Source organism: Amblyraja radiata, chromosome 24, assembly GCF_010909765.2.
Source record: "Amblyraja radiata isolate CabotCenter1 chromosome 24, sAmbRad1.1.pri, whole genome shotgun sequence".
NCBI lineage: Eukaryota > Metazoa > Chordata > Chondrichthyes > Rajiformes > Rajidae > Amblyraja > Amblyraja radiata.
This window is the reverse complement of record NC_045979.1, coordinates 27,431,509-27,459,406: the sequence shown is the minus strand read 5'-3', so window position 1 is coordinate 27,459,406 and position 27,898 is coordinate 27,431,509. Positions and strand designations below refer to the sequence as shown.

General features: G+C 38.9%; 1 protein-coding gene across 3 annotated transcripts in view; it reads left to right on the top strand.

Moving 5' to 3' along the window:
• Positions 1–27,898, top strand: part of LOC116986933 (bile acid receptor-like) — a 69,467-nt gene that overhangs the window by 34,654 nt on the left and 6,915 nt on the right. For 2 of the 3 annotated variants that reach the window (XM_033042750.1, XM_033042749.1), the window contains exons 2-8: positions 9,507–9,647; positions 14,267–14,629; positions 17,946–18,086; positions 21,010–21,149; positions 24,165–24,269; positions 25,297–25,396; positions 27,113–27,241. In XM_033042750.1, coding sequence (XP_032898641.1) covers positions 9,551–9,647; positions 14,267–14,629; positions 17,946–18,086; positions 21,010–21,149; positions 24,165–24,269; positions 25,297–25,396; positions 27,113–27,241 — 1,075 coding nt within the window. In that variant the 5' untranslated portion in view covers positions 9,507–9,550. Of the gene's footprint in view, positions 1–2,763; positions 2,904–9,506; positions 9,648–14,266; positions 14,630–17,945; positions 18,087–21,009; positions 21,150–24,164; positions 24,270–25,296; positions 25,397–27,112; positions 27,242–27,898 lie in introns of those variants that run through there. The other variant, XM_033042748.1, reaches the window with a different exon arrangement.

Below are 27,898 nucleotides of genomic sequence, written 5' to 3'. Positions count from 1 at the left end.
TAGCACTGGAGGATGAGCAGTGAACTTACAGTGGCGTATAAGATCATAAGGGGAATATATAGAGTAGATGCACAATCTTTTACCCAGAGTAGGGGAATCAAGAACCAGAGGACATACATTTAAGGTGAGAGTGGAAAGATTTAATAGGAAACTGAAGGGCAACTTTTTCACACAGAGTGTAGTAGGTTTATGGAAGGTGCTGCCAGAGGTGGTAGTTGAGGCAGGTACCGTCACAACATTTAAAAGACATTTGGACAGGTTCATGGACAAGAAAGGGTTAGAGGCATATGGGCCAATAGGACAATGGTAGATGGAGCAGCTTGGTCGGCATGGGCAAGTGGGCCAAAGAGCTGGAAAAAAGGTGGGGGCAGGACAGAGCCTGGCAAGTGATAGGTGGATACAGATGAACATGGTCAAAGTGCAGGAGATGAGCTGGAATCACAGAGGGAGAGCAATGAGAGTGGATCTTTCTGAACTCCAGTTAGAGGGAGGAGGAGAACTTCTTCAAGGTGGGCAAATCTTGGAACACCTAATGGGTCAGGCATCATCTACGTAAAGAAAATAATGTTGTTTTCTTGATTCCTACTGACAATGTATAAAACAATTGGTTTCTGTATATTATTCTCATAATTTATTCTCACTCTTTTTTTTTTAACTCTTCTGGAACTTTTGGAATCATGAATTACATGTTAAGGATTTTAGTACTTGGTGAAAATATTTTCTTTCATAAGGAGTAAATAATGCAATGAAAACAGAAAAGCTATAAGTTTTCAAACCAGAATGTGGAAAGAGATGCAATAATTAGAACGTAAAAATATTTCAAAATGCAGTGAAAAAGAGAGTGGGGAAGAAGGAATTTAAAAAAAGGTCCATGAACGGTTCGAACGCAAAAAAAGGTTAAATGACGAAGGGTCTGAAGAAGGGTTTTGGCCCGAAACGTTGCCTATCTCCTTCGCTCCATAGATGCTGCTGCACCCGCTGAGTTTCTCCAGCATTTTTGTGTACCTTAATGGAAATTTAAATTATAAAATGCTTGAAATGCTTCTTAACTGGAATTGTGGATCTCTACATTGTGTCCTGAATGCTGACATATGCAGATTTGGAATGAAAATTTCTCACAGTGAGACGAGGTTGGGTTGGTAGATTTATTTTCCTGAAGGACTTAAATGAGTCAGGATATCATTACTAATATTAGTTTTTTTTAAATTCCAGATCTATTTCAATTGCTTGAATTTAAATTCATAATTTGCCATGAATTTAAATTCAAATCCCTAAAACAATAATCCAAGTCACTGGATACTAGTGCTGTAACGACCATGTGACTGCGTGTGACTGCGTGGGTTTCCTCCAGGTTCTCCAGTTTCCTCCAACATGCCAAAGACATTGGGGTTTGTAGGTTAATTGGTTGCTATAAAATTGCCCATAGTGTGTATAGGGAGTGTATGAAAAAGTGGAATAACATAGGACTAGTGTGAATGGTCAGCGTGGACAGTGGATTGAAAGGTGAATTTCTATTGAATCTTTGCAACTAGTGATAAAGATGCTATTAGATGGTATTAGATTATTTTGATTCAACAACAATGTAAGAACAGAGGCATATAGAAACATAGAACATAGGTGCAGGAGTGGGCCATTCGGCCCTTCAAGCCTGCACCACCATTCAATATGATCAGGCTAATCATCCAACTCAGTATCCCATACCTGCCTTCTCTCCATACCCCCTTATTCCTTTAGCTAAATCTAAAATTTAATTTGGATATAAAAGAATATTGAAGAAATTATTGGGACTGCACACAAACAAATTGCCAGAATTTAAAACAAAAAGAGGTGGCTGTGGATGATGAATTGGTTTTGATCTTTCAGAATTTGATAAACTTTAGAATGATACATGTGGATTGGCTAGCTATAAACATAACCTGGCTATTCAAGAAAGGAAAGAAAGAGAAAAAAATACATTAAAAAAAATGTAGGGTAATTAAGTTTGGGAACAATAGGAAGGAAAATGCTTGAATCATTTACTAATGGGTGTGGTAACAGCAATTTACAAAATCATAAAATAATTAGGAAGTATCAATGTAGATCTATGAATAGAAAGTTGTATTTAATTAATATGTTTGATGTTGTAATTAGGACAGATATTAAAATGAAAGAAATAGTTTATAGCTGCATAATTAATAGGAATAAAAGGAACATTTTTAATATGCAACTAATGGAGTACCACAAAAACTACTGGTTAGACCTCAGCTACCCATAATCCGTGCCAATGATTTAGATGAGGTGAATGAGAATAATATATTTATGTTTACTAACCACATACATTTGGACAGGAAAGTAATCTATTGAATGGATGCAAAGGGATTTAATATAATAATGACTGATATTTTTTGGCAACAAGGATCGTGTGGGTAAGTGGACAATGTGCAGGAGCAGCCTTAATGTTATTGAATAGTGGAACAGTATTATAGGGCTGCTCTTTCTTTTTTTATTATTAGTTTAAGTAAGGCAAGCAAAAAAGTGCCACATGAAATATTATTCACATTGGAAGAAAAAGTTGAAAAGCCGATTTGGTTTTCTGACAGAGAGATTGGGAATGTTGCCATTCAGTTTTTAAAAATATATTTCTCTCTTCTACCTTGACACTATTTTTCTTAGCATCCTTGAACATACAATCACAAACTTGACAATGAATTACAGAATGCAAACAGTATGCTGGCAATTATTGAAAAAAGATTACGCTATAAGAGTAAAGATGCACAGATGCAAATATATTGGGACATAATGAAACCTTTCCTGGAGTTCTGTGTAGACACAAGGAACTGCAAATGCTAGTTTACAAAAAAGTGCTGAAGTAACTCAATTGGTCAGGCAACATCCCTGGAGAACATTGATACGTGCTGTTTCAGGTTGGGACCATTCTTCAGACTGCTCGTGGGAGGTGGGGGTGGGAAGAAAGCTACACGAGAGAAGGGACAGGACAAAGTGTGGCAGGTAATAGGCAAGGGGGATTTTGATAGGCAGATTGTTGACAACCATCTTGAGTACCTGGGGTACCATGCACAGTTTTGGTCTCCTTATTTAAAGAAGGATACATTTGCCTTTAAGAGGTTCACAAGACTAGCTCCTGTGATAGAGGGTTCATGGGTGAAGGATGAAGTTGTAATGGTTGGGGTTGTCCCACTTTGGGGAAAAAATAGTGAATTTACCCTCTAATTCCTTAGAGTTTATAAAAATGAGAAATTAATTAGAAACATAAAATGGATTGTTAAGGTAATTGTTGAGTGACTGTTTAACCTGGCTTGCAAGTCTGGAACGGAATGGCATATTTTCATTTCAGGACCGAGTTTAAGAGAAATCTATCCTATCAAAGAACATCAGAAAATCAGCTGTGATAATGTTAAATGGAGAATTAAAAAGTGGTCATTTAGCACTTTAATCTACTTCACCTACCTTGACACAATTTTTCTGCCCTATTCCCTTATCTCTCGATTCCACAATTTTCAAAAATCTATCGGTCCCAGATTTTGAGCGATGGAATTGTGAATCTTTGGGATTTCTACTGTGAGGACAGTGAATATTTAATTGTGGATTAAATTCACGGTAGAGAGTGATATATTTTTGGTTACAATGAATCATGAGCAGGAAGACGTGGTTAAGGCCTGTCCCACTTGGGCGTCATTTTCGGTCACAGCCTGAAAAGAGGTTGTCGCGGCGTGGACGGGCGTGACGCGGGGTGACGCATGTAGTGACGCGCGGCGTCTCCCTGACGCCCCTGGATTTTGGAATGTTCAAAATCTTCAGGCAACATCTGGGTGTCTTATCATGTCGTGCGCCCTGTCACACGCTGACGTACGCTGTCCTGCTGGTGACGCCCGGTGACGCGGGTATATAAAGCGCCGACTTTCAAAACGTTTTAGATTATTTGACTGAAGATAGCCAGGGGCAAAGTGCCCATAGGAATGAAAAGTACAAAAGTACATAAATGTACAAAGTATATTATTAAGAACATCTGAAATTATGTTCTTTCTAATGTGGTGAAAAAATAAAAATATTTTTGTCTTGTTGAAGTTCATTGGAGTTGATGTAAATTGTAATGTCATTGTCAGATCTTACTATTGTTGCTGAATAACATTTTTGCTTAAGTATTATGTTCTTTGAAATATTCCGTTAAATATATACAGTTACTTTTATTGAAGTTAAACCTTTCTTGTTAAACGAATTGTTATTTTTCAATATGACGTTATTTCTAAGCTGAATTGAAATAAACTATTCATTTCTTAAAAAGTTATTGGTCCTTAGATTTATTGTAGATAAGTTCATTTCCAATGCGATTATTATACTTCAGTGTAACCTTCTTGTGTTGTGAAGGCGGGTGACGCAAAGTGTCGTAGATTGTCGTACAACTTGACAGTTTTTAGGGCGACTATGGGCGTCAGTCCCTGATGCTCGCAGTCGCCGAAAAAAATCACAGTGGGACAGGCCCTTAAGGTAGATATGTCATGCCCATATTTGAATGACAGAGCAGGTGCTTATATGATCTAACCCTGCATTCATTTCTTATGTTCTAAGTATGAAGCAATTTCTAAATCATGTTGGATCCAGTTCATCCTGATATAAAGAAACGAAGGATTTCCAAGTAATTCATTAATATTTTCAGAATGATTAATCTTTCACATTAAAATCCAGATTTTTAGATGTTGCAAAAACATCTCAACTATAAACATTAGATTGATTTGCCATCTTTGAAAATTCAACATGTATAATTTGTAAACAAACTGCTCTAATTTCAAACCAGAAGGTCCCCAGGGATGCTTTCCTTAGAAATGTCAAATTGTTTGCTAATCCCCAGTTCTCTCAGTCCAACATCTTGAGAATTGGAGTGTGGGAAATGTCATTATTATTCTGATCAAACTTTGCATGGGATTGGAACTGTTTTCAGTTGTTTAATGTTTTTGGGAAGCTTTTCAAAGTAGGAGGTTTGCATTTACAGGAATTCTAGTCATTAAATGGGGATTCTATTCCAGAGAAAGGCTAAAAGGAGAACAAAAATGTAGATTGAATCCAGTCTCTGGTATGAATCACATGATCAGGGTGCTGGTGCTACAGTTTATCCCATACAAGAAAACAAAACCAAAGCATGTCCACTCTTCATTCTTCTCTATACATTCTAATTGAAAGGTAGAATCATTCATCTGCGGCAATCGTTAAGTATCTCGTTGTAGCTAGAGATTCATCAGCATGTCCACCCTATTACCAGTGGGAATCTCTAAGTGTCTATATTTGTCCCTACCATTTCTCAACAACATGTTGTAGCTCAACAACATTGTCTGAAAGCATGGCTTCAGTTTTCACCGTGATTGAAAGGTGAAGCCTCAAGCAACTTCAAATCTTTGTTCTCAGACCTCATTCCAATAATCCGTCGTTACGGTAAACCGCGGGTGAACCAGGATGGGGCAGGACTAGGAGAGGGGCACAGAGTTGATACATAATCTTGGTTGATGTCAATGTGAAGGAGGTCAGTAATGATAACTGGAGAAGGTGTCTATTGGGTGACCACAGATTGCTTTCAGTGATGATGGGGTGGTGGGATGAATAGATCAATGACTTTGGATGGAAGATATTAACTGGAAATGATGCTGATGGGAAGGTGGCAACATAGAACATTACAGCACAGGAATAGTTCCTTAGACCCACAATGTTTGTGCCGAACATGATACCTAGCTGAACTGATCTCATCTGCCTGTACATGATCCACATCCCTCTATTCCCTGCACGTCCATGTGTTTATCTAAAGGCCTCTTCAACACAACTATCATATCTGCCTCCACCACCACCCCTGGCAATGTGTTCCAGGCCCCCATCATTCTCTGTGTAAAATATTTGCCCCACACATCTCCATTAAACTTTCTCCCTCTCACCTTAGAGCTAAGTCCTCTAGTGTTGGACATTTCCCAAAACAAGAAAGAGCAGGAAGAAGAGGTAGGAAATGAGAACAAATACCTGAACAATCACACCCGCCAATAACATCATCCAAGTAGCAAGGTTAGTTCAGATCAAGAGCTAAAAAAATATTCTCTAGAAAATACTCGCATGTGATAATGCCCTTCCCAAACGTTATAGATTTCTCAATGTTTCATCATGTTCCTGATATCCAGAAATGCTTAATTTAAAAAAAACCCACAATGAATCAAATAAATAAATAAAGATTATTAAAAATAATTATCTTCTTAAAAATTAAAGAAAAATCAATAAAGGTTCTTCAAATAAATCTTTTAAAATGATTAAAAACATTAAATCAAACAAGGAATGAGCGAACCAAGGAGTTACAGAGATAATTAAATGTGATTACAATGGATTTAGAGTAAATGTGTCTTAGATGGTTATGTGTAGATTTAGTATGCCAAAGTGCCTGTTTCCATGCTGTATTGCTCTGTGGCAATGTTAGACAAATTCAGGCTTCAAAGATCCTGAGTGACTTTCGAAGAAATAAGTCAGAAATACACAAAGACAATCTTACGTGCAGGTTGCTTGCTGCGAGGTTACTTATCCAGGGACCATACAACATGTCAGTTTAGCCAAATCTTGCCTTGGTCTCTATTTGATGAAATTCAAATGTGGTTAATGGTTATAAAAGTTGGAGCAGAAAATATTTTAAAGGTAGTATCGGAATCAACATGAACATAAAGATTTCTGTGGAATGGAAAAGTGTGTTACGTTCCCACAGATTTTCATGAGTTAGGAATTATTCAAAGTAATAATTAAACATTTTCCAGCTTTCTTTTGACAATTCCTCACCAAATGTACCATCTCTTGTTCTGCAGGAATATTTGGGGTGCAGTTTTATTTAAAACTGGAGATTTTGGATCATTTTGCCTTTATTTTAAACCCAGAGCACTGAGACGTATTGTAGCATTTGCACTGTGTTTTGAGTAAGAATCACAAAGTGATTCAACTTGTGGTAGAGGCATCCGTCCATAATGGCACTGACAGAAGTGACCATCGTACAATCCCTGTGGAGATAACGTCCTATCTTCACATGCGTATTAGATTAGATTAGATTAAACTTTATTAATCCCCTTATTCAGGGGAAATTCTGATGTCCTTGCAGCACACTAATAAAAATACAACATAGCATTCAAAAAGAAGTTCAACACAAAAACATCCCCCCACAGTGATTCCCACTGTGGGGGAAGGCACAAAGTCCAGTCCCCATCCTCTTGTCCACCCAAAGTCGGGCCTATTGAGGCCTCCACAGTCGCCGCCATGGCGCCCGATGTTCTCGCCGGGTGATGGTGCTCCGGCGTCAGGAGAACCCCCAGCGGCTTGGGGTGCCAGGAACGGCCGCCTTCCCACCGGAGACCGCGGTTTCCAAGCCAACAGACCGCGCCGGACGGAGCTCCACACACTGGCGATCTCAACGAGAGATTCCAGGCTCCGGGATGTAACGTTCAGCGTCGCAGCTGGCCGCTCCACAGAACCGCGGCTCCACAATGTTCTTATCGGCGGTCCCAGCATACTGGAGTTCCAGCGCGGCGACCCAGGAAAGGCATCACCCGCTCCGCAATAGCGCTCCAGCGCTGCGCCGCCGCCAAAGCCGATGTTCTGCGCCGCCGCCAAAGCCGATGTTCTGGCCAGGTCCCCTCAGGGAAACGTCGCTTCAGGACCCGCTGGTAGGCCGCGAGGACAGGTCGAAGTCGCTGCTCGGAGGAAGGCAACCCCTCCGACCAGGTAGGGACTCGAAAAGCAGTTTCCCCCTTCCCCCCCACCACCCCCCACACATAAAAAGATTAGGCCCCCTGACTGCACACTCAACGTACTAAAAATAATAAAAAAGAAGGGGAAAAAAACGGACAGCTGCAGGACAGGCAGCCGTTCAGGACAGCGCCTCCTTCATCATTTTGTGTGGTATCACAATCACACCAAATGGGATTGTTTCAGGACAGGCCTGGCTGCTCAAAACTGGGCTTCAGCCAATTGCCTCACCCCATGAGATATTAAGAAAGTCCTGTGAGTAATTGGAATTGACTGATTATCTTTAAGCATTTTTCAAAATCCCTGGAGTTAGCGTTTTTTTTAATGGAAGATTTACAAGCATGTTGAATCTTTCATAACTTCTGGACTTACCAAATAATTCTACAGCCAGTTAATTATATTTAAACTGTATTTGCTTCCAATTTATGAAATATTACAGCCAATGCATTCTCAGAACCTAATAATCTGTTATATTAGGAAATGAATAATGATCAGGACACCAGTCAATTCTCCTCTTCAAAATGTCCCTTGGAATCTTTTCCCACCAACTTAGAGAATAGTCAAAGTCTAGAGTTAAATATCCCATCCAAAAGACTTGGACATTGCTGGTCCAAAATGCTTCACTGAAGAACCACCTTGATATTTCTACTTAAGTAATGGAGCAAGATTTGAACCCACAACCTTATTATTCATAGGCAAGAATGCCAGCAAATGAGCTACAACTATTCCTCAAAATAGTGATCTCACTTCTTTAAATAATGTTTCTCAGAGCATTTAAATTGTCCTTATTTAATTCTGATAATTAAAATAATTTCGAGCATCATCTTCAAATAAATATATTTTTTATAACAGAATTCTGGACTTGAAAAGGAAGAAAAGTACAACATTACTTTCTTGATGATGAAATAATGATGCAGTGTTTTGGTAATAAATGACTCTGTAATTAATATATTCTTAGAATTTTTCTGTACTGGGATTATATCTGGAGGATATTGCATCTGAACCAATCTTAACAAGAGCGTGTCAACATCAAGAGGCTTTCAAAATATAAATTTACGATCAGAATTTTATTTTAAATCTACTTTAAACTCTGAGAAATTTGCTTTTTATATTTCTGTCACTTTATTTCCCAATGTAGAAGGAGATTATTTGGAGGAATTGTTGTTGTTCGTTACTGTTACAGTCTTCAAATTTCAAGTATCTGGCAATATGCGCTATATAATTATCAAAAGAAAAACATTGAAATAGTATTTAATTAGTCTGATTCATTATTTCAGTTTGCCCAAGATCAAGAAAAAAAGCTAAGGCATTTAATCTCCAAAATGAATAAGGTGAAAAAAAAATTGTAAATGGCTTTCACAATGTAACATTTCAATTATCTTTATTTAATTCTGATATGAGAATTGTGAGAGTGCTTCATCTTCAAATAAATGTATTTTTATAACAGAATTGACTCTTGTTTTCTGTAAGTGAATTTACGAAAGCTGCTGTTAAGCCAATTCCTCAATCCAAATGATCAGTGAGGAGTTAAATGATTTACAAATGCTAACTTTGGTTTCGGTAAGTAGTATGCGCCTTCTATTTTCGATGGTATCAGATCAGATCCAAAATTAGGATAATTTTCCACAAAGACTGACTGTGATGCATTTAACCCGTGATATATTAAACCAGTTCACACTTTGCTACAGGCAATGGTTCCAATGGTATTATTGCTATTGAATAATTAAACTTGTTTCAATTGTCTTTTCATTTTTCAGTGTCTAAGCTGTTATTTTTAATGCAATCAACAAACAGTGCATGAATGAAACACTGGACAGGATCAGAGGCCAACATGGCTGGGCATGGCCACTTAGCTCTTTCAGATGGATACTGTCTTGCTGAACCACCCCAACTCTACGGTATGTATAAACTCACAACAATTATGTTTTACTTTGGCAAAGACCAAATAGGAGTGTATATATCTGTTATACACCAGCTCTTTGACCATTTTAAGCAAAAATCTATGTGGAAATTTGTTCATGCACTAGGCATTCACTTAAAACCACAGAATAGGGGACAGGAAAGATAGTACCTTCTATTTTTTAGCAAGAACAACTGAAACAGGCATAAGCAGATGTAATAAGAAGCATGATGCATGAGGAAGCATTTAGGCCCCCTCCGCAAGACTGCTCTTTCCCCACACATTGTCATCCCAGACTGTTCTCAGTGAAATCTGTGATAAAGGTTTAGATTTCAACTTCCTGCAGGAAATAGTTGGCTCATTCAGTAGTTTACATTGCCTAATATCTGAAAAGGAGTGATTTTCAAAAATAATTACTAATTATTCATGAGCGATTTGTGCCATCTATAGACGATGCACATGTAAGGGGGAAATCGTGGAAGCAATGTGCAATGTACTACAATCATTTTAAAATGGTTTGCAGGGATGAAAGGTTAAGGAAAGAAACTTGCCCATTTGTGACTGTAGTTACAACTAATGTGACTAATCCTTAACTGGCCTATCAAGTCACCAGTTGAGTCACCTTCTTTTCAGGATGGCCCTGCAATAAACACTGACTTAGCCTGATGTACCCATAACCTGATAATGAATTCTAAAAGGAATTTGAATGTTTTTTAAACAGTGCAATAACATTTGAAATGTGTGTATCAAAATGTAATCCATTTAATTAAAACTTATTACCATCAATTTTATTTCAAAATTCCAAATCAATGCTATTGAAATCAAGCCAATTAATATTTTTATGCCTGGGAGAAAATGATGGGTGCAACAACTGAGCTAAATACATTTTCACATAAGACGATATCTGGAAGCAATCCAAGGAAAATTCTTTGCAGGAAAATTAAATACATTTTAACTGTTCCATTTTGGCAGCTTACTTATTATATGAAACTTTAGCAGGGGTAAAAGTTAAATAAACACATTTGTAATTATAACTTTGAGATATCATCAGCTCATTTGAAAATATAACTGACACAAGATTAAGCCAAGATAACAGTTAGGAGAATGCATCCAGCTGATTTCAGAACCATCAAGAAAATGCAATAAAGCATTAACCTTGTTTGTATATAAATTAGTGGATATTTACTGAGTTGTAACATCTGGAATTGGCAAAAACATTTCATTGGAACTTTATGACACATTCAGATTCAGTATCCAGTGTTGAAAGGGCAAGACATGCAAGAATTAAACTGTATGTAGTGATAAATTATTGGCACATGCTTTTATGTGTGAAAAGGGCAGTAATATCTGAAATTGCAAGAGGTCCTGAAAAATATTGCACAAGAACATGAACATAAATGCAGCCAATATTCAGGTTAAATGAAGTATAGACAATGGCAAGACAAGACGAATTCAACAACCCTCCCCACTAAATAAATGTTTTGATGCATATTATCCTACAGCAGACAAAATGTTCTATTTTGCTTCGGTTAGGTTGTGCTTAATCTTTTGTTAGTTTCAGTACTTTTCTGCTACACAATACACAACTGGGAAAAGTTATAAAAACCTATAAAAAATATTATTTTGGGGGGGGGGGGGGGGGGGGGCGGAAGATGTGTTTAATTATTTCACCAAGAAAGACACGGAAAGCGTGGAAATTTAAAGTGTTGAGTTTCTAAATCACAAATGGCCATACCACATGTGTCTCTAATCAACGTACATGTCCTACAAACGGTTTGCCAAGTACATTGTTTGCCAAGTTCATTGCATAAACATTGTTTGCCGAGTACATTGCATAAACATGCTTGGTCTACATAACTGCACGTGTAGAATACTGCAATATATTTGTATTTAACATTAACCAGAAAAAAAAGAACCTTAAACGACATCAAGTCGGATGCTTCATATTATATAATGTTCATGACAAAAATCTGATATAAACATTGCCAGGCATGTTTGTTGTCCTCAATGTATTTTTTCACTCATTATCGATGAGATCTTGAGAGGCTTGATTCTCGACAATGTCTCTCCAGAACTGACATCTGTTGGGAGGCATGAGGGGGCACAGTTTCATCAGGATGTCATTTTTCTTGCTGCTTGGGATTCCCTGTGCACCATTCTTTGGGTGAAAGCGCTGCCCATTCAACACCTTCTCAGCCACTTTCATCTTCAGGAATTCCCCACACGAGAACTGCTCATCCTCGGACGATGTCTTCCAGTAGATTTTGCTGGAGCCTCGGTGAAACTGAGCAACTCGGACTGTGCTGAGAGCCGGTTTGTTGGTGAATCCTGCGCTGCTCATTCCATTCTCCCACAGACTGAAGTCTGCTGGTCCCATCTGGATGGCAGCACCGCTCTTGTTGTCTGCAAAGTCATAGATGTTCTTTTTTGCTCGCATGCCTTTCTCAATCTGTGCCTGGAATGAATCAGCAGACATGAAGGTGTGTCCTTTCTCAAAGTAGTTAAGGGTCACAGCGCCCCCCCCCCCCCCCCCCCCATCCTCATTAACCATGAGCACCATGCCTGTGAATAGAACCCAGTTCTTATTCTGGGCCGAGCAGTTGTCCACCCAAAATGTGAAGTGCTCGAAGGCCCCGTTTTGAATGACCTTGTCGAACGCACTGACAACATCCTCAGCTTGCCGGCCGGTAACGCCCTCGTGCCAAACTACTAGTGACTTTCTGTTATTGCCTGCTGCTTTTCCTCCAAGGGGTGCAAATGTCTCATGGAACAAAACAAAAACACACATGTCTTCACACCCGGTAGCCTTGGCAACATGATCACTTTCCGCATGTCCACGAAGAAGACCGCCTCTTTGTCCCCGTGATCCTCTTCACAGTCCTCTCGATATGCCTTTCTGGTCCTTCTAGCATTTTCGTTATGCTCTTTCCATGCTGTACATTTTGATGTGTCTTCATTGCTGTGTTCAAGTTTGTCATAAATTAGACAGAGCTCACATTCCTCCTCCGCCAATTTGGCGAAACTAATGTTCAAGCTGTTGATGGTCTTTCTGTATGTGTTGTAACCTGCAACACCCGGGTGTGATTTCTGGAAGTCATGGTACATTTCTTTAATGCTCAGTTCTGGTGGGAGGTACTTCCTATGCGGAGCGTGTTCGTGTCTGTAGTGACTGATGCATGGATTGAAGGAGTTGATGTGGTCGGTGATGAGTGTTTGGTTTTCTGCAGAAAGTTTGTGTTTGGGATCATGGCGTCCTCTCTTGTCATCTCTCTGCGGTGATATCTCTCCTGGCATGGCTGAATTGAGCATGACTGTGACGACTTTGTCACTTGTGTAGCCGAGGGTACTCAAGAAAAACTTTTGCATACCATGTGCTGGTGGCCTGTCTCGTCACTGAACCTGTAGAGACGTGTGTGGTTCCTGTCATAGATTGGCTTAGTGGAACATGGTCAGTTGCTTCCCTCTGTCAAAGTTTTATGATAATATTTGTGCAGTTGCTTCCTTTTGACATGTTAATATCTCAGAAATAGAGGGTCATGTGACTTATTTTGTTCCCCATGGTGTAGAGCATATCTCAAATACCCTAAAACAAGCAATAACTCAATTTTGACAAAATTGTCAGTCGCTTCCTTTCGTCAAAGTAGGACAGAAGAGTGCAGTTCAAACTGCTGTAATGGTATTGGATCACAGTTACATTTTGACCAGGCTGGATAAAGATGGGAAGTGATCTTCTACTTTAGACTCTCTTCCTGCAAAATATTTCTTTAGTAACTAAGGAAGTGAAACAGCAACATGATTTTCAAAAATGAACCATTTTATCTCATTTAAAAAAGTTTGAATGTTTCAATAAATATTATTAATAAATGTATTGTTCTTATTTTCATGTCATTTTCCATTTGTTTTAACATGTTTCATACGTTTTTATTTTGAGTTTGTTCTCTGTACAATCAGCATATATTGATGATTATAAGTTATGATTTTGTGAAAAAAAATCACGAAATTCATTCACAAAGTACCATATTTTTGTGTACCACAAAGTGAATTTTACCTAACAAGTGGCACATCTTTGCAAATCTGATCCAGATCCTCTTATGCATTTGACATGCTAATGTTCCTGAGCTTATGTAGTAATGTCAAATGGCACTTAACAATATTTCTATGTCTTGGTGTAAGATCTTAGTACTTATTTGTGGTCTACAAATGATGCAGGTTACTTACAAAGAAGCTGAGTTTAAATGGAAAGCTCTGCACTTTTGGTAATCTACACCCTTTAGTAGGTGGTCCTGAAACACTACAGTTCTTCTGAAATCCAGCCGCATATTCAAAAAAGGACAAAAAGTACTGGTGTAACTCAGCGGGTTAGGCAGTATTTCTAGAGAATATGGATAGGTGATATTTCGGCTCGGGACTTTTCTTCAGACCTGAAATGTCACCTATTCATGTTCTCCAGAGATGCTGCCTAACCCACTGAATTACTCTAGCACTTAGTGTTCTTTTGTGTAAACAGAATCTGCAATTCGGCAATTCCTTGTTTCTACATTCTGCATATTCAAAATGTTTACAGATGTAGGCTAAAATGTCTTGCAATACAGTAATTTCTACTTTGTTTTAATTCAGAGGTGCTGACTGATCAGATTAGCTACCCACTTCAAGACCCAGAACTACAGATGCCTGCATACAGCCAGTATTCCAACATGCAGTTCTCTACAATGGCAGCACCTCAGCAGCAGACACATTATTCTGCTCATAATTATTACCCTCAGTATTCACCAGAAGGACATTATTCTCCAAGCTCATATGAGCTAAACAAACCACAGTACTTGGGCCCCAATGTTACAGATGGAGTGATGCCTGTCATGAAAAGACCAAGACTCAACAATTCATCTTTGCGAGTAAAGGGTGAGGAGGAGTTGTGTGTGGTGTGTGGGGACAAGGCTTCGGGGTATCATTATAATGCACTAACCTGTGAAGGATGTAAAGGTAAGAATTCAAGCCTTTTAAAATATATATTGTAATTCATTATCTTCCTAATTCTTCAATATTTTTTCAATAGAAATTTGTACTCACAGCTAAAATGGATCTGTCATATGTATAGCCTAAGTGATATAAATTAGTTTGCTTAAGGTACGACCCTTATGAGTGATTGATGACACTGAGCCTGTACTCGCTGAAGTTTAGAAAAATGTGGTGGGGGGTGGGGGGGGGGGGGGTCCTCATTGAAACGTACCAAATAGTTTAAGGCTTGGATAGAGTGGATCTGGAGAGAATGTTTCCACTAGTGGAAGAGTCTAGGACTAGAGATCATAGCTTCAGAATTAAAGGACCTTCCTTTAGGTAGGAGATGAGGAGGAATTTATTTAGTCAGAGGGTAGTGAATCTGTGGAATTTTTTGCCACAGAGGCTGTGGAGGCCATCCATAGATATTTTTATGACATAGATAGATATATTCTTGATTAGTACGGGTGTCAGGGGTTATGGGGAGAATGCAGGAGACTGGGGTGAGGAGGGAGAGATAGATCAGTCATGATGGAGTACACTTGATGGAATTATGTTCCTATCACTTATGACCTTATGACGACCCAGCAGGAGGTGTGTGTGGGTGATGGACAGATGGAGTGGGTGGGGAAGGGAAATAAATTAAGTGATAGGGGGCTGGGTTGAAAAGAAGGGTGCGTGCAAGAGCAGGAGAGATGGGAAGCAGGTTACCTGAAATTGGTGAATTCAATATTTATGCTGGTGGGTTGGCAGAACTATCCTAGGCAGAATATGCAGGCAGAATATGTCTCATACACATCCCGATAGTGTATGAGACCAATGAAAGGCAGGTAGGTGTGGAAATGGGACGAGGAATGACTTAAAATTGGAAGCTTCAGATTGTGATGATGGACAGAACGTGGGTGCTCAGCAAAGCGTGTGGGGATAGTAAATTGACATAGGCCTACAAAATAAAAGTAATGCTCTACAATTTAATTACATAGTTTAATTTACTTATTTACTTCCTACCACTGTAGCAACCATGAACAAAAAAACTCTCAATATTACAATTCTAGTTTAAAGGCAATGATCTTAACAACAGAAAAGCAATATCAATTTATTGCTATCTTGCTAAAACTGTTCAAAGTGCAGATACTTGTCTTCCTGATGCATTTCCATACATACACACTCATCGTTTGCGAATATCAAACACAATAACTGTTCTGGATGGTAGCTTTGATAATTTTTATCGCTGTCTTGGGATTACAATACGATTGCACATTTGTTCCTGTGCATTGGTATTTAGGTCCCAATAGTCTACCATGCATGTGTTTCAGAGACCTGTGTAAATGCTCATTTGTATATTTTGTGCATATATTTTATTGGATGGGTATCTGTTTCACACGTGAACATGTGATTTAGTTTACATAGTGTTTAAGAAGGAACTGCAGATGCTGGAAAATCGAAGGTACACAAAAATGCTGGAGAAACTCAGCGGGTGCAGCAGCATCTATGGAGTGAAGGAAATAGGCAACGTTTCGGGCTGAAACCCTTCCAGTTTACATACTTTTGTTAGCAATGACAAATGCCATTGCTGACACAATGAATTGACATTTACAGCCATACACTGCACATAAAATTAAAACAAAAATTGAACAAACCAGTTCAATATACAGACCAGCATTGAAAAATAATTGTTTAGGATGATTGATGCTGACTTAGTCAACTCTTAAGAGAATAAAAACTGAAAATGCCGGAAAAAACTGAGCAGATATTGAGAGAGTAACACTGTTAACATATCCGGCTGATGACCTAAAAGTTCATGTAATTGACCCGAGATATTAATTCCATTTCTTTCTCTGCAGCTATTGCTTGACAATTTCCAACATTGCAGTATTTTCTGTTTCCTGTTATCTTTCTGATATCTGCAGCATTTTGTTTTGGTCTTATTTAATTTTGCATTTTACATCTTGTATATTTTAATATATTTCTATTTAATCAATGTATTGATGATGTATTGCAACTATTGGCTTCAGGAGGTTAATGAATAATAAATACATCTTGGGGGAGCTGAAAATATTCTGTCTTGAAATGTCTCAGGAACAAATGAGGGTAATGCATGTAAACAAATCTACTTCCTACATACCTATATTGTTATATCAGGCTTTAGTGCCAATGAATTGGACTGGCACTACTTAACTAGAAGTGTGGCTGAAAGAATATTACTAGTATGGGAAATGGGAAACGGGATTCTATTGTATTTGTGCCTCCTCATTCCTCACTCTTTGCTCACATTGACACTGCACATGCTTTGAAGGATGTATGCTCATTTGGTGAAACACCAGGGGTATGAATATGCAAGGAAAAAGGATAACACAAGGGAGTGCCACCAAAGTGAGCTTTATCATAGGAAAGTCAGATAAGGACTTTGATGGTGTACATTAGAGAAAAAGACTGATGGGCATAAACGAGCATAAACAAGTGCATTGTAAGAACTACCTCAAGCAGAATGGCAATAAATTTGAAGGAATCCAGTTCCAACATGACAAAAGGCTTTGTGCACTCTAATTTCATCGCTTCCTATGTGCAGAATAAGCAGTCTTTTCAATCTGTTCATCCGGGAACGCGCGCCATACAATATCAAGAGTTTGCATTTTGAACAAGTAGCTTCCACATTGCCAGAGGCATTGGAATCCCAGCCAGTAGGATTGAAAGGAGCTTCCAGGATTTCTTATTTTCACCTCCACGGCACCAGTATATAGATATGAATGTTTGGCGATAGTTTCAGGAATATGGGTGGCAAGATGCCACACAGCCAACTATTTAATGCACATTAACTACATGTATTCTTGAAACAGGTAACTCATCAGAAATGCATGGCTCTATGTTAATTCCGAGCCTGGGAAGTTGATTCATATTGGTCATATAAAAGGTGTACCTGCAAATATTGTTGGTGCATCTTGGCAATGTAACTGTTCAGGATCTGCTGATTATTGATTATCCTGCAATATCTTCTCTCAGTATTTTTCTACAAAAGCGTTATTGTGAAGAGCCGTTCAGTATTACAATTGATCTTGGCTTCAGAAATTATATACATGGAGAGAATGAATGAAATAAATATTCTGCCTAAATCAAGAGAAAAGATGGCATTGTAGAAATGTTCCACTTTGTTCTCATTTTTCTTGAGATATGAAAGATGTAGAAGTAGCCATTTTTAAAAGTACAGATAAGTTTAAAAAATATGTGTAGATCTGTCTACTTTAAATGATCAGTGAGATTATTTTATTGTTATAAAATTTAGACCATCCTGTTTTCCAACCAGGATTCTTCCGCCGGAGTATCACGAAAAATGCTGTGTACAAATGTAAAACTGGTGGGAACTGTGAAATGGATATGTACATGCGGAGAAAATGTCAGGAATGCCGGCTGAAGAAGTGCAAGGCAGTGGGAATGCTAGCTGAATGTAAGTAATTAATAAACAGAAAAAAACTTTTATGTTTGAAAATGTATCTTTGCTGATACTTTGGCTTCTGATTTTTTGGAAAAACACATTAATTTAACACTTTTTAAGATCTCTGGGAAACCCAGAACACTTAACAACCAATAAAGTACTACTGTAATTTATGAAATATGTCAGCCAATTAATAGGCAACAAGCTCCAATAAACAGGAAATTGATAATAAACAGACTGTCTGTGTTTAGTAATGTTTATTGAGGATTGAGGGTTTAGGAGATGATGAGCAAATTGGTCAAATTCCTGTCACAATACTGATCGGCATTGAGCGTAAGAGTCAGGAAGTCACATTGAAGCTTTATAAAATATTGGTTGACCCCATTAGGAGTATTGAGCCAGTTCTGGTTGCACATTGCAGGAAGTACATGTAGGCCTTGGAGAGGGGCAGAAGAGTTTCACCAGATTGATTGTTAGATGAGAGGGTGTTAGCGAGCAAGAGAGACCGAACAAATTTAGATTGTTTTTTGGAATGTCAGAGGCTGAGAAACCTGATCAAAGTTCATAAAATTTGAGGTATAAATAGGATAGATAGTCAGAATACTTTTCCCTGTGTGAAAATGACAAATAAAAGTGGGCATAGGTTTAAGGCAAGAGGGGAAAGTTTAAGCGAGATGTGTGGGTTACATTTTTTAAACAGAGGAGCACGAGATGTGCTATCAGGCTAATCAAGGGCAGGGTAGAGGGTGCCAATCAACAGGAGAATTTAGAGGGAGTGCAAAATAACAACTAATAATATGCGATCTATAATTTGGCAAAATATCTCAAGCACTTCACAAGGATCATATCATACAAGATTTGACATTGAACAACTTAAGACTTCATGACACTTGTATTTTATTTCCCTTCTATTTTGGCCATCTCTTTAATGGCACTTCTCCCTTCCCAGACTTAAGTCATCTGTTTTAACTTTCCATGGTAACATTCCGCTTTTCCCATCCACTTGTTTTAGATCAGATGATTTTAAACAACTCGCATCAACGTTTTTAACTGTAAAACTAAGGAAATTCGAATTTGTTCCAAAATAATGCTGCAGAGATAGAAATGAGCAACCTTTTGATGTTGGAATTCTCTCTATGTGGGAAAAGATGCTTGAGTTTGGAGCAGTCTGAATCAAAGCATTAGATTCTATGGATTTTCTGTGGGAAGAGAGGAGAAGCAGACTACTTTAGAGAAGTCAGACACAAGCAGGTAAGTGTAGAGAGGGAAAAGAAAATAGTAACAAAAACTACTGGAGTAATTCAGTGGGTCAGGCAGCATCCCTTGAAGACATGGATAGGCGACATTTTGGGTCAAGACTTCTGTGATTTCAGGTTTAGATAGGGCATCCTTTGAGCTTAGGGCTTTGCAGATAAGGAAATGATGTTATGGAGCAATTTAAAATGCCAATCTGCAAGAATCACACATATCTTCAAGGTTATGGGTTTGGAGGAACATAGGATAGGTACGATGAAGAAATGAAGATTTTAAAGTAAAGACATTACTTAAACATAAATTAATATAAATCAAGTATAGAAGAGATGGACAAATGGAACATAGTACAGTACAGTTGTTTAAGAAAGAACTGCAGATGCTGGAAAAATCGAAGGTAGACAAAAAATGCTGGAGAAACTCAGCGGGCGAGGCAGCATCTATGGAGAGAAGGGATAGGAGATGTTTCAGGTCGAGACCCTTCTTCAGACATTGTACAGTACAGCATAGGAATGGGTCCTTTGGCCCACAATGTTTGTGCCCAACATGAAGCCAAGTTAAACTGCTTTTACACGATCCATATCCTTCTATTCCTTGCACTTCCATGTGCCTATCTAAATGCCTCTTACATGCCACTATTGTATCAGCCTCCACCGCCACCCCTAGCAATGTGTTCCAGGCCCCTACCATTCTTTGTGTAAAAGAACTTGCTCTGTACATCTTCATGAAACGTTCCCCCTCTCACCTTATAGCTATGCCCTCTAGTGTTGGACATTATGATCCTGGGAAAAAGATTCCTACTTATATACTTCTATTAAGTCTCCCCTCAACCTCTGACATTCCAGAGAAAACAATCCAAGATTGTTGCCTGGAACGCATTGCCAGGGTGGTGGTGGAGGCGGATAGGATAGTGACGTGTTTCACCCAGAGAGTGAGATGAGGAAAATCCTTTTCACCCAGAGAGTTGTGAATCAGTGGAATTCTCTGCCACAGAATGCAGTGGAGGCCAATTCACTGGATGTTTTCAAGAGAGAATTAGATTTTGCTCTTAGGGCTAAAGGATATGGGGAAAAAAGCAGGAACGAGATACTGATTTTGGATGATCAGCCATGATGATATTGAATGACAGGGCTGGCTCAAAGAGCTGAATGGCCTACTCCTGCACCTATTTTCTATGTTTCTATTATCCAACCTCTTCTTGTGCTGAAACCTTCTAGTCCAGGCAGTATTCTGGAAAACATAATCGACACCCTCTCCAAAGTCTACAAATCCTTCATGCAACACTCCAATTGTCAAATAGAGCTGCAATATGACTTCCTGACTCGTATACTCAATGCCCCTAGCATTGAAGACAAGCATACCAGCACGTCAATGCTATCAATGGTCTTGCCCGTAACTGTATACTCTCCCTTACATTCATGCTCCCAAAGTGCAATACCTCACTTGCTCTGATTAAACTCTATCTGCCATTTTTTCAACCATTTCTGCAGTTGATCTATATCCCTATGTATCTTCTGACAGCTTTCCTCACTGTCTGCAACTTCTCCTATTTTGATGTTCCGCAAACCTACTCATCAACTTATACACATTTAAATGGAGCATTGCGTATTAAAATAGTACAGGTATCTCTTTATTCAGGAATAACGGTATTGAGCATGACATGATATCTATTAAATTCTTCTAGGTTTGCTAACAGAAATTCAGTGCAAATCTAAACGTCTACGGAAAAACACCAAACAAGTCATGGATATTTATTGCAGCATAAAGACAGAGGAAGATGGTGTTGACAGCAAACAGGTTTCATCTACAACAAAGGCTGGAAAGGTAAGATTGTTTGAATTTGTAGGATAAATATCTCACTTTTGAAAGGGGGATGGCTGAAGGATACATGATACATTTATCAGATTTCTATTTTCATGCAGAAAAGTTGTACCTCATCTTTGAAGGAAATCACATATAAGAATGCTCTGTAAATCTGTGCATATCTTTTGTGGGATTGACTGTAATTATACAGCGCTGAGACCAACTCTGAGGCCTTCTGGAAGTGCCATTTAAATATGGTGCACAAGTATCACCTTTTTTTGAGGGCGGACGAGTGGTGCAGCTAATAGAGCTGCTGCCGCAATGCCGGAGACCCCGGTTCAATCCTGACCCTGAATGCTGTCTGTGTGGAGTTTGCAGGTTCTCCCTGTGATTGCATGGGTTTCCTCCGAAATCGCAAAGATGTGCGGGTTTATAGGCCTCTGTACAAATTGTCCCTAGTGTGTAAGGAGTGAATGACAAAGTGGGATAACGTACAACTAGTGTGAATGGATGATCAATGGTCAGTGTGGACTCAGTGGGTCGAAGGCCTGTTTCCATGCTGTTATTTCTAAACTAAGCTTTTACCTTGCTGTTCTATTTTGCCATGGTTGCTTGGCACACATTTTAGCTCAAAATTAAAACAATTATAAATGTTGAGAATTTCATGCCTGAGATATCTTTTTGAAGAGGTGAATTAGTGGAATATAAGCAGTACAGAGAAAGATCTACATTGATTATTGGAAAAATTAAGAGGATCTAATCTGGGCAAGTATCCTGTACCTAATAACTTGCATCTCAGGGTTTGGTGGGAAGACGGTAGCACTGATCTTCCAAAATTTCCACAGTTTTCAAACAGTTCCAGAGGTTGGAAGCAACAAACATAATACTGCTAACATAAGAAAGGAGGGACAGAAAATATAATCGACCGGTCATTTGAATCTGTCCTCAGCACAATATGAAGATCCATCATCCTGTGCATGGTAAAGAGACATCTAGAAAACATATGATTTGGCAAATAAAAACTATTTTATGATAGGGTCATCGTTTTGGGTAATTGAGGGTAAATTTCAGGGGGGAATTGTCTAGAATAATTTATATAATTTAAAATAAAATGTCCTCAGTTTATTAGAATTACTCTTTATGTCCATATTAAGAATAGTAATACTATAAATTATTAGCCCTGTTATCCATATACCTAGCTCTTTATTTACATGTGTATCATTCTCCTGTTCTCTCACTATCAGAAATAAGTGGTGAAAATAAAAATTTGAAAAGCTAATACATCTCTCCTCAGAGGGCCAATCCCTATGCTCTCCTTGGGATTTCTCAGTCACCCACGCCTCTAGATTAACTTTCCTGATATCATGATTTAAGAAAGAGCAAGAAAAGCCTCCTGAATGTAATGTGTGTCTTTATTTATCTGTTCAATTAATATATGTGTATAATATGATATTACACCATCATTCTGATATTACTTGTGTAATTATTCAGATCATTAGATGAAACAAAGGGAATGATAATTCCCTTTTATCTCTGCTATAACTCAATTTGTGACATAAATTTAGTACATAATTCTGCATGAATAACTGAATAAAACGATGATGATTTGCAACAGTTCTAAAATGTAATCCATTGCTTGTGAAAGTAAAGTTTATAATACAATTTATTTCCAGGTAACTACTACTTCCAATGAGCAACACTGCATTGAGGGCAGACCAGGGCATCGGAAATGTCCTCGTTCTTCAGGGAACGGGGATTCCCCTCCGCCACCATAGATGAGGCTCACACCAGGGTCTCATCCATACCCCGTAACACTGCTCTCTCTCCCCATCCCCGCACTCGCAACAAGGGCAGAGTCCCTCTGGTCCTCACCTTTCACCCCATTAGCCGCCAAATACAACACATAATCCTCCGCCATTTCCGCCACCTCCAACGTGACCCCACCACTCGCCACATCTTCCCATCTCCCCCCATGTCTGCCTTCCGCAAAGACCGCTCCCTCCGCAACTCCCTCGTCAATTCTTCCCTTCCCTCCCGCACCACCCCCTCCCCGGGCACTTTCCGTTGCAACCGCAAGAAATGCAACGCCTGTCCCTTCACCTCCCCCCTCGACTCTATTCAAGGACCCAAGCAGTCGTTCCAGGTGCGACAAAGGTTCACCTGTATCTCCTCCAACCTCATCTACTGCATCCACTGCTCTAGATGTCAGCTGATTTACATCGGGGAGACCAAGCGTAGGTTGGGCGATCGTTTCGCCGAACACCTCCGCTCAGTCCGCAAAAACCTACCTGAACTCCCGGTGGCTCAGCACTTCAACTCCCCCTCCCATTCCCAATCCGACCTCTCTGTCCTGGGTCTCCTCCATTGCCAGAGTGAGCAACAGCGGAAATTGGAGGAACAGCACCTCATATTCCGTCTGGGGACCTTGCGTCCTTATGGCATTAACATTGAATTCTCCCAATTCTGCTAGCCCTTGCTGTCTCCTCCCCTTCCTTAACCCTCTAGCTGTCTCCTCCCACCCTCCCATCCGCCCGCCCTCGGGCTCCTCCCCCTCCTCCCCTTTTCCTTCTTTCTCCCACCCCCCATCAGTCTGAAGAAGGGTTTCGGCTCGAAACGTCGCCTATTTCCTTCGCTCCATAGATGCTGCTGCACCCGCTGAGTTTCCCCAGCAATTTTGTGTACCTTCGATATTCCAGCATCTGCAGTTCCCTTTTGAACACTGCATTGAGATTAGGTTGTTAAACAAATTAATGATTGATGAGCTCGTTATCCGTAAAATAATGAAGACTCCGATGAAAAGTGCCATATTTAAAACTTCTCACATTAGAGGTGCAAATGATGGGATTTTCTGTGTTTTATACCAATTCCCTGCCAAATAGATGGGATTCTGCATACTCAAATTATTTTTGAAACTACATGAATATATCACAGATCTTGGGTCTATGTTTCTTGACAGTACATTTAACTTAAATGAACACTATTGAGAATGCACTGAGCATCTGAGTAGCATAAATACCTTTTTTATTTTTTATACAGATGCAGCAGAGAGTGGAGTTTACAGCTGAGCAACAACAGCTCCTCGATTACATTGTGGAAGCTCATCACAAGTACCGAATACCCCAAGAAGCAGCAAGAAAATATGTAAGTAATATGGGCAGATTTATATAATCGGTTTTGCATTTAAATGTTATAGTCACTACAATATTATTGGCTCGAGTGAATCAATGATAATTTGGTTTGTGATTTAACTTTCACAGTTTTGTAAAGACCATATAATTAAATTTTGACAATTGCATCATCAATCATCCATGTTGATGTGCTTAGAACAGTTTTATAACCATTTTTATAAACAAGAAAGTGCAGATGCTGGAATTATGTGCAAAACACAAAGTGCTGGAAGAAGTCAACAGGTCAGGCAGCATCTGGGAAGAGAATAAACAGGTGTCGATCCAGGACGGGATCCTTTTTCAGACCCAAGTTCATCTTGTTTCTATCTTGTTTGGAGATGTATACTAAACACTTAGCTGCATCTGATGTTAGTGGATGACAAATGTATGTCAATTATGGCTAAAAGTAAGTTAACCACTCGAAAGTGTTTCCTTTTGAAATGTGTATTACATCAGTATATCTCCAATTGGAATATCCAAATAGAATCAACCATTTCAAACATTTAACATACACTTCCGGTCACAAATAATAGCTGTACAGAGCAGCTGATCTCCTTGGGTGGCACACAATGAAGTCATTCCTAGTGTAATAGTCATTTAGAGCATAGTCTGGGATTTAAAAAAAATCATATTGGCCAAACAATTGTCATTACGTATTCAACTAAACCAAATTTTAAAGGGACTTTTTCCATTTCCAGCATCTGCAGACTCTTGTGTCTCCAAAATCAAAATTCAGATTCTGTAAATCTGCAATAAATATAGAATTACAGAAATACTCTTGTTTTATCTAGGATGTCCTGGTCCACAAATGCTATACGAGCCGCTGAGCATTTATTTCTGCCATTCTTTCTGTTTATTTAATGTAGATCCCTTTCATTATTGTGACACTGAATGGGAGAAGTATTTGACATACATTATCGTGCTTTCAGGGGTTTACCTGATTAACCACAATGTTTCTTCACAACTAAGTGTTGTTTCTAATATCACTGTCTCTGTGTCAGTTATTCGAACCTGCAAATCCTGTGGAGGATTTTCTCAGGCTCTCGGAGAATGCTACCCTGCAAGTGGAAGTATTGGTAGAGTTTACTAAAAGATTACCAGGTGAGTAGGTGTGAAGTTGCAAATAAAACTTTATATAGTTTAATGTGCAATTGCAAATCTAAGAATGTCTCATCTTTGTTCCATTGCACTATTTAAAACCAATTGAAACAGAATTACTTAGTTTGCTTATTTTGTAAAATGAATATTCATTTTGGGGAAATATGATATATGTAATATGACGGGAAAGAAAGTGGTTGTATCTCCCTCTACAGACACTGCCTGAGCTGCTGACTATTTCCAGCATTTTCTGTGTTTATATTCAGATTGTCAGCATTTTGTTTTGCATTTGTTGCAAAACTTTATTTTAACCATTTCCAAATCAAAACAATTATTGTATGAAGTATTGGAAATGTATTTATTCTTCAATGGAAACCATTTTGAGAATTACTTAAAAAAATTATCATGTTCTTACTATCAAATCAACTCAAATGTAAACGGCTCTATCAAAGGTTATCATTCATTTCTCATGGACGCTCCTTCATTTTGTCACCTGCTTGGTGAAGGTGTTGGTGAAAGCCTTTTAAGAGGACTCTTGCTTCATTTACACTTATGGTTAGATTGGACCTTCCAGGTGCTCCTCAAGAAATTCCTCAGTCACAAAGAAATTAAAACATTTGTATTAGATTTCAAGCTTTTTTACTCTCCACTCTCCACGTGAAGCAAATATACTCTGGGTGTATAGGACAACAAAATCTGCTGCTAATTTGTCATTCAGTTTAAATATATATTTTATAATGACTCAAAGATAGACACAAAAAGCTGGAGTAACTCAGCAGGTCGGGCAGCATCTCTGGACAAAAGGAATAGGTGACGTTTTGGGTCAAGACATTTAACATACACTTCCGGTCACAAATAATACCTATACAGAGCAGCTGATCTCCTTAGGTGGCACACAATGAAGTAATTCCTAGAGTAATAGTCATTTAGAGCATTGTCTGGGATTTGTTTTAATCATATTGGCCCAAACGGAACTTGTCATTACGTACTCAACTAAACCAAATTTTAAAGGGACTTTTTCCATTTCCAGCATCCCTTCTTCAGATTGAGAGTCAGGAGAAAGGACAACAAGAGATATAGATTGTGATATAGAACAAATGAATGAAAGATATGCAAAAATGTAACAATGATCAAGGAAACGGCCCATTGTTGGCTGTGGGCGGGGTGTTAACAAGTTATATGGACAACGAAACTAACCAGGGCGACAGTGAAACTAGTACGACAACTAGGGTGGGGGAGGGGATGCAAGGGTTGCTTGAATTTAAAGAAATCAAATTTCATACCACTGGGTTGTAAGTGCCCAAGCGAAATATGAGGTACTGTTTCTCCAATTTGCGTTTGGTTTCACTGACAATGGAGGGGGCCTAGGACAGAAAGGTCAATAAGGGAATGGGAAGGGGAGTTAAAGTGTTTGGCCACGGGAGATCATGTAGGCCCAGGCGGACTGAGCGAAGGTGTTCAGTGAAACAATCACCCAGTCTACGTTTGGTCTATGTATAAGAGTCCACACCTGGAACAACGAATACTGTAGATGAGGTTGGAGAAGGTGCAAGTGAACCTCTGCCTAATGACATGTAGCAACAGAATTGGAAAGTATCAAATATTGGATAAATATAAAGATTGTAAAAAGTTGATGATTTGTTTTTATGTATTCCAAATGGGCAAAAGGAGAGGTTAAATGTTATATCTGGAGATTCAGTAGTGTGTATATTGTTTAAGGATTCCAGACATTAGACAACGAAGACCAGATTGCATTGCTAAAAGGTTCCACTGTGGAAGTGATGTTCCTTCACTCGGCACAATTGTACAACCAGAGCTTCACACAGAGCAGTCACCAATATATTCAGGGTGAGTAATGAGAGATTCAAACAAAGAATGTAAGCTTCTTTCACTTTTGTCACTCCCAAGTCTTCGTACACCTGGTTGGTGCAAGAGATTTTAGGAAATGTGAGAAATACAACAGCTGATTTAACATACTGCATGTTGCCACATAAAGGAGTGTGGTTAAAATTAGAAATTGTGCTTGAGGGATGAGCATTGGGACAAAGGAAGGAGTTACCTGGCCACCCTTTGCTAATCCTTGCATGTTCCTCGGGAAAGATTGAACAATGGTTTAACATCTTATCGTGACTAGGTAATGCTTCCTAGGTAACTCACTTGAATGTTAGTCTAGATTTTGTGCTTTAGTTCCTGGAGTGGGACTTGAACTTAAACCTCCTAACTACAAGGTGAGATTGCTGCATGTTCCCAAACCAAAATGTAGTAGTTAACACACAAAGGGCTTTTCCAACCAACATGCTATTGCATAGGCATTTGGCCATCTACCACTTTTCAGTGATCTTCCATCCACGTTCCCACCATTTTTTCCTCTAGAATAGAACATGATTAAGCCAGTTTATCATCAAATCCAACCACTTCAGAAGATTATCTGGACATTTTTGTCACATATTGTTCTTGCTCAGGTCAGTCATTTCTTGTCCTGGATAAATACAGAAATATATCACT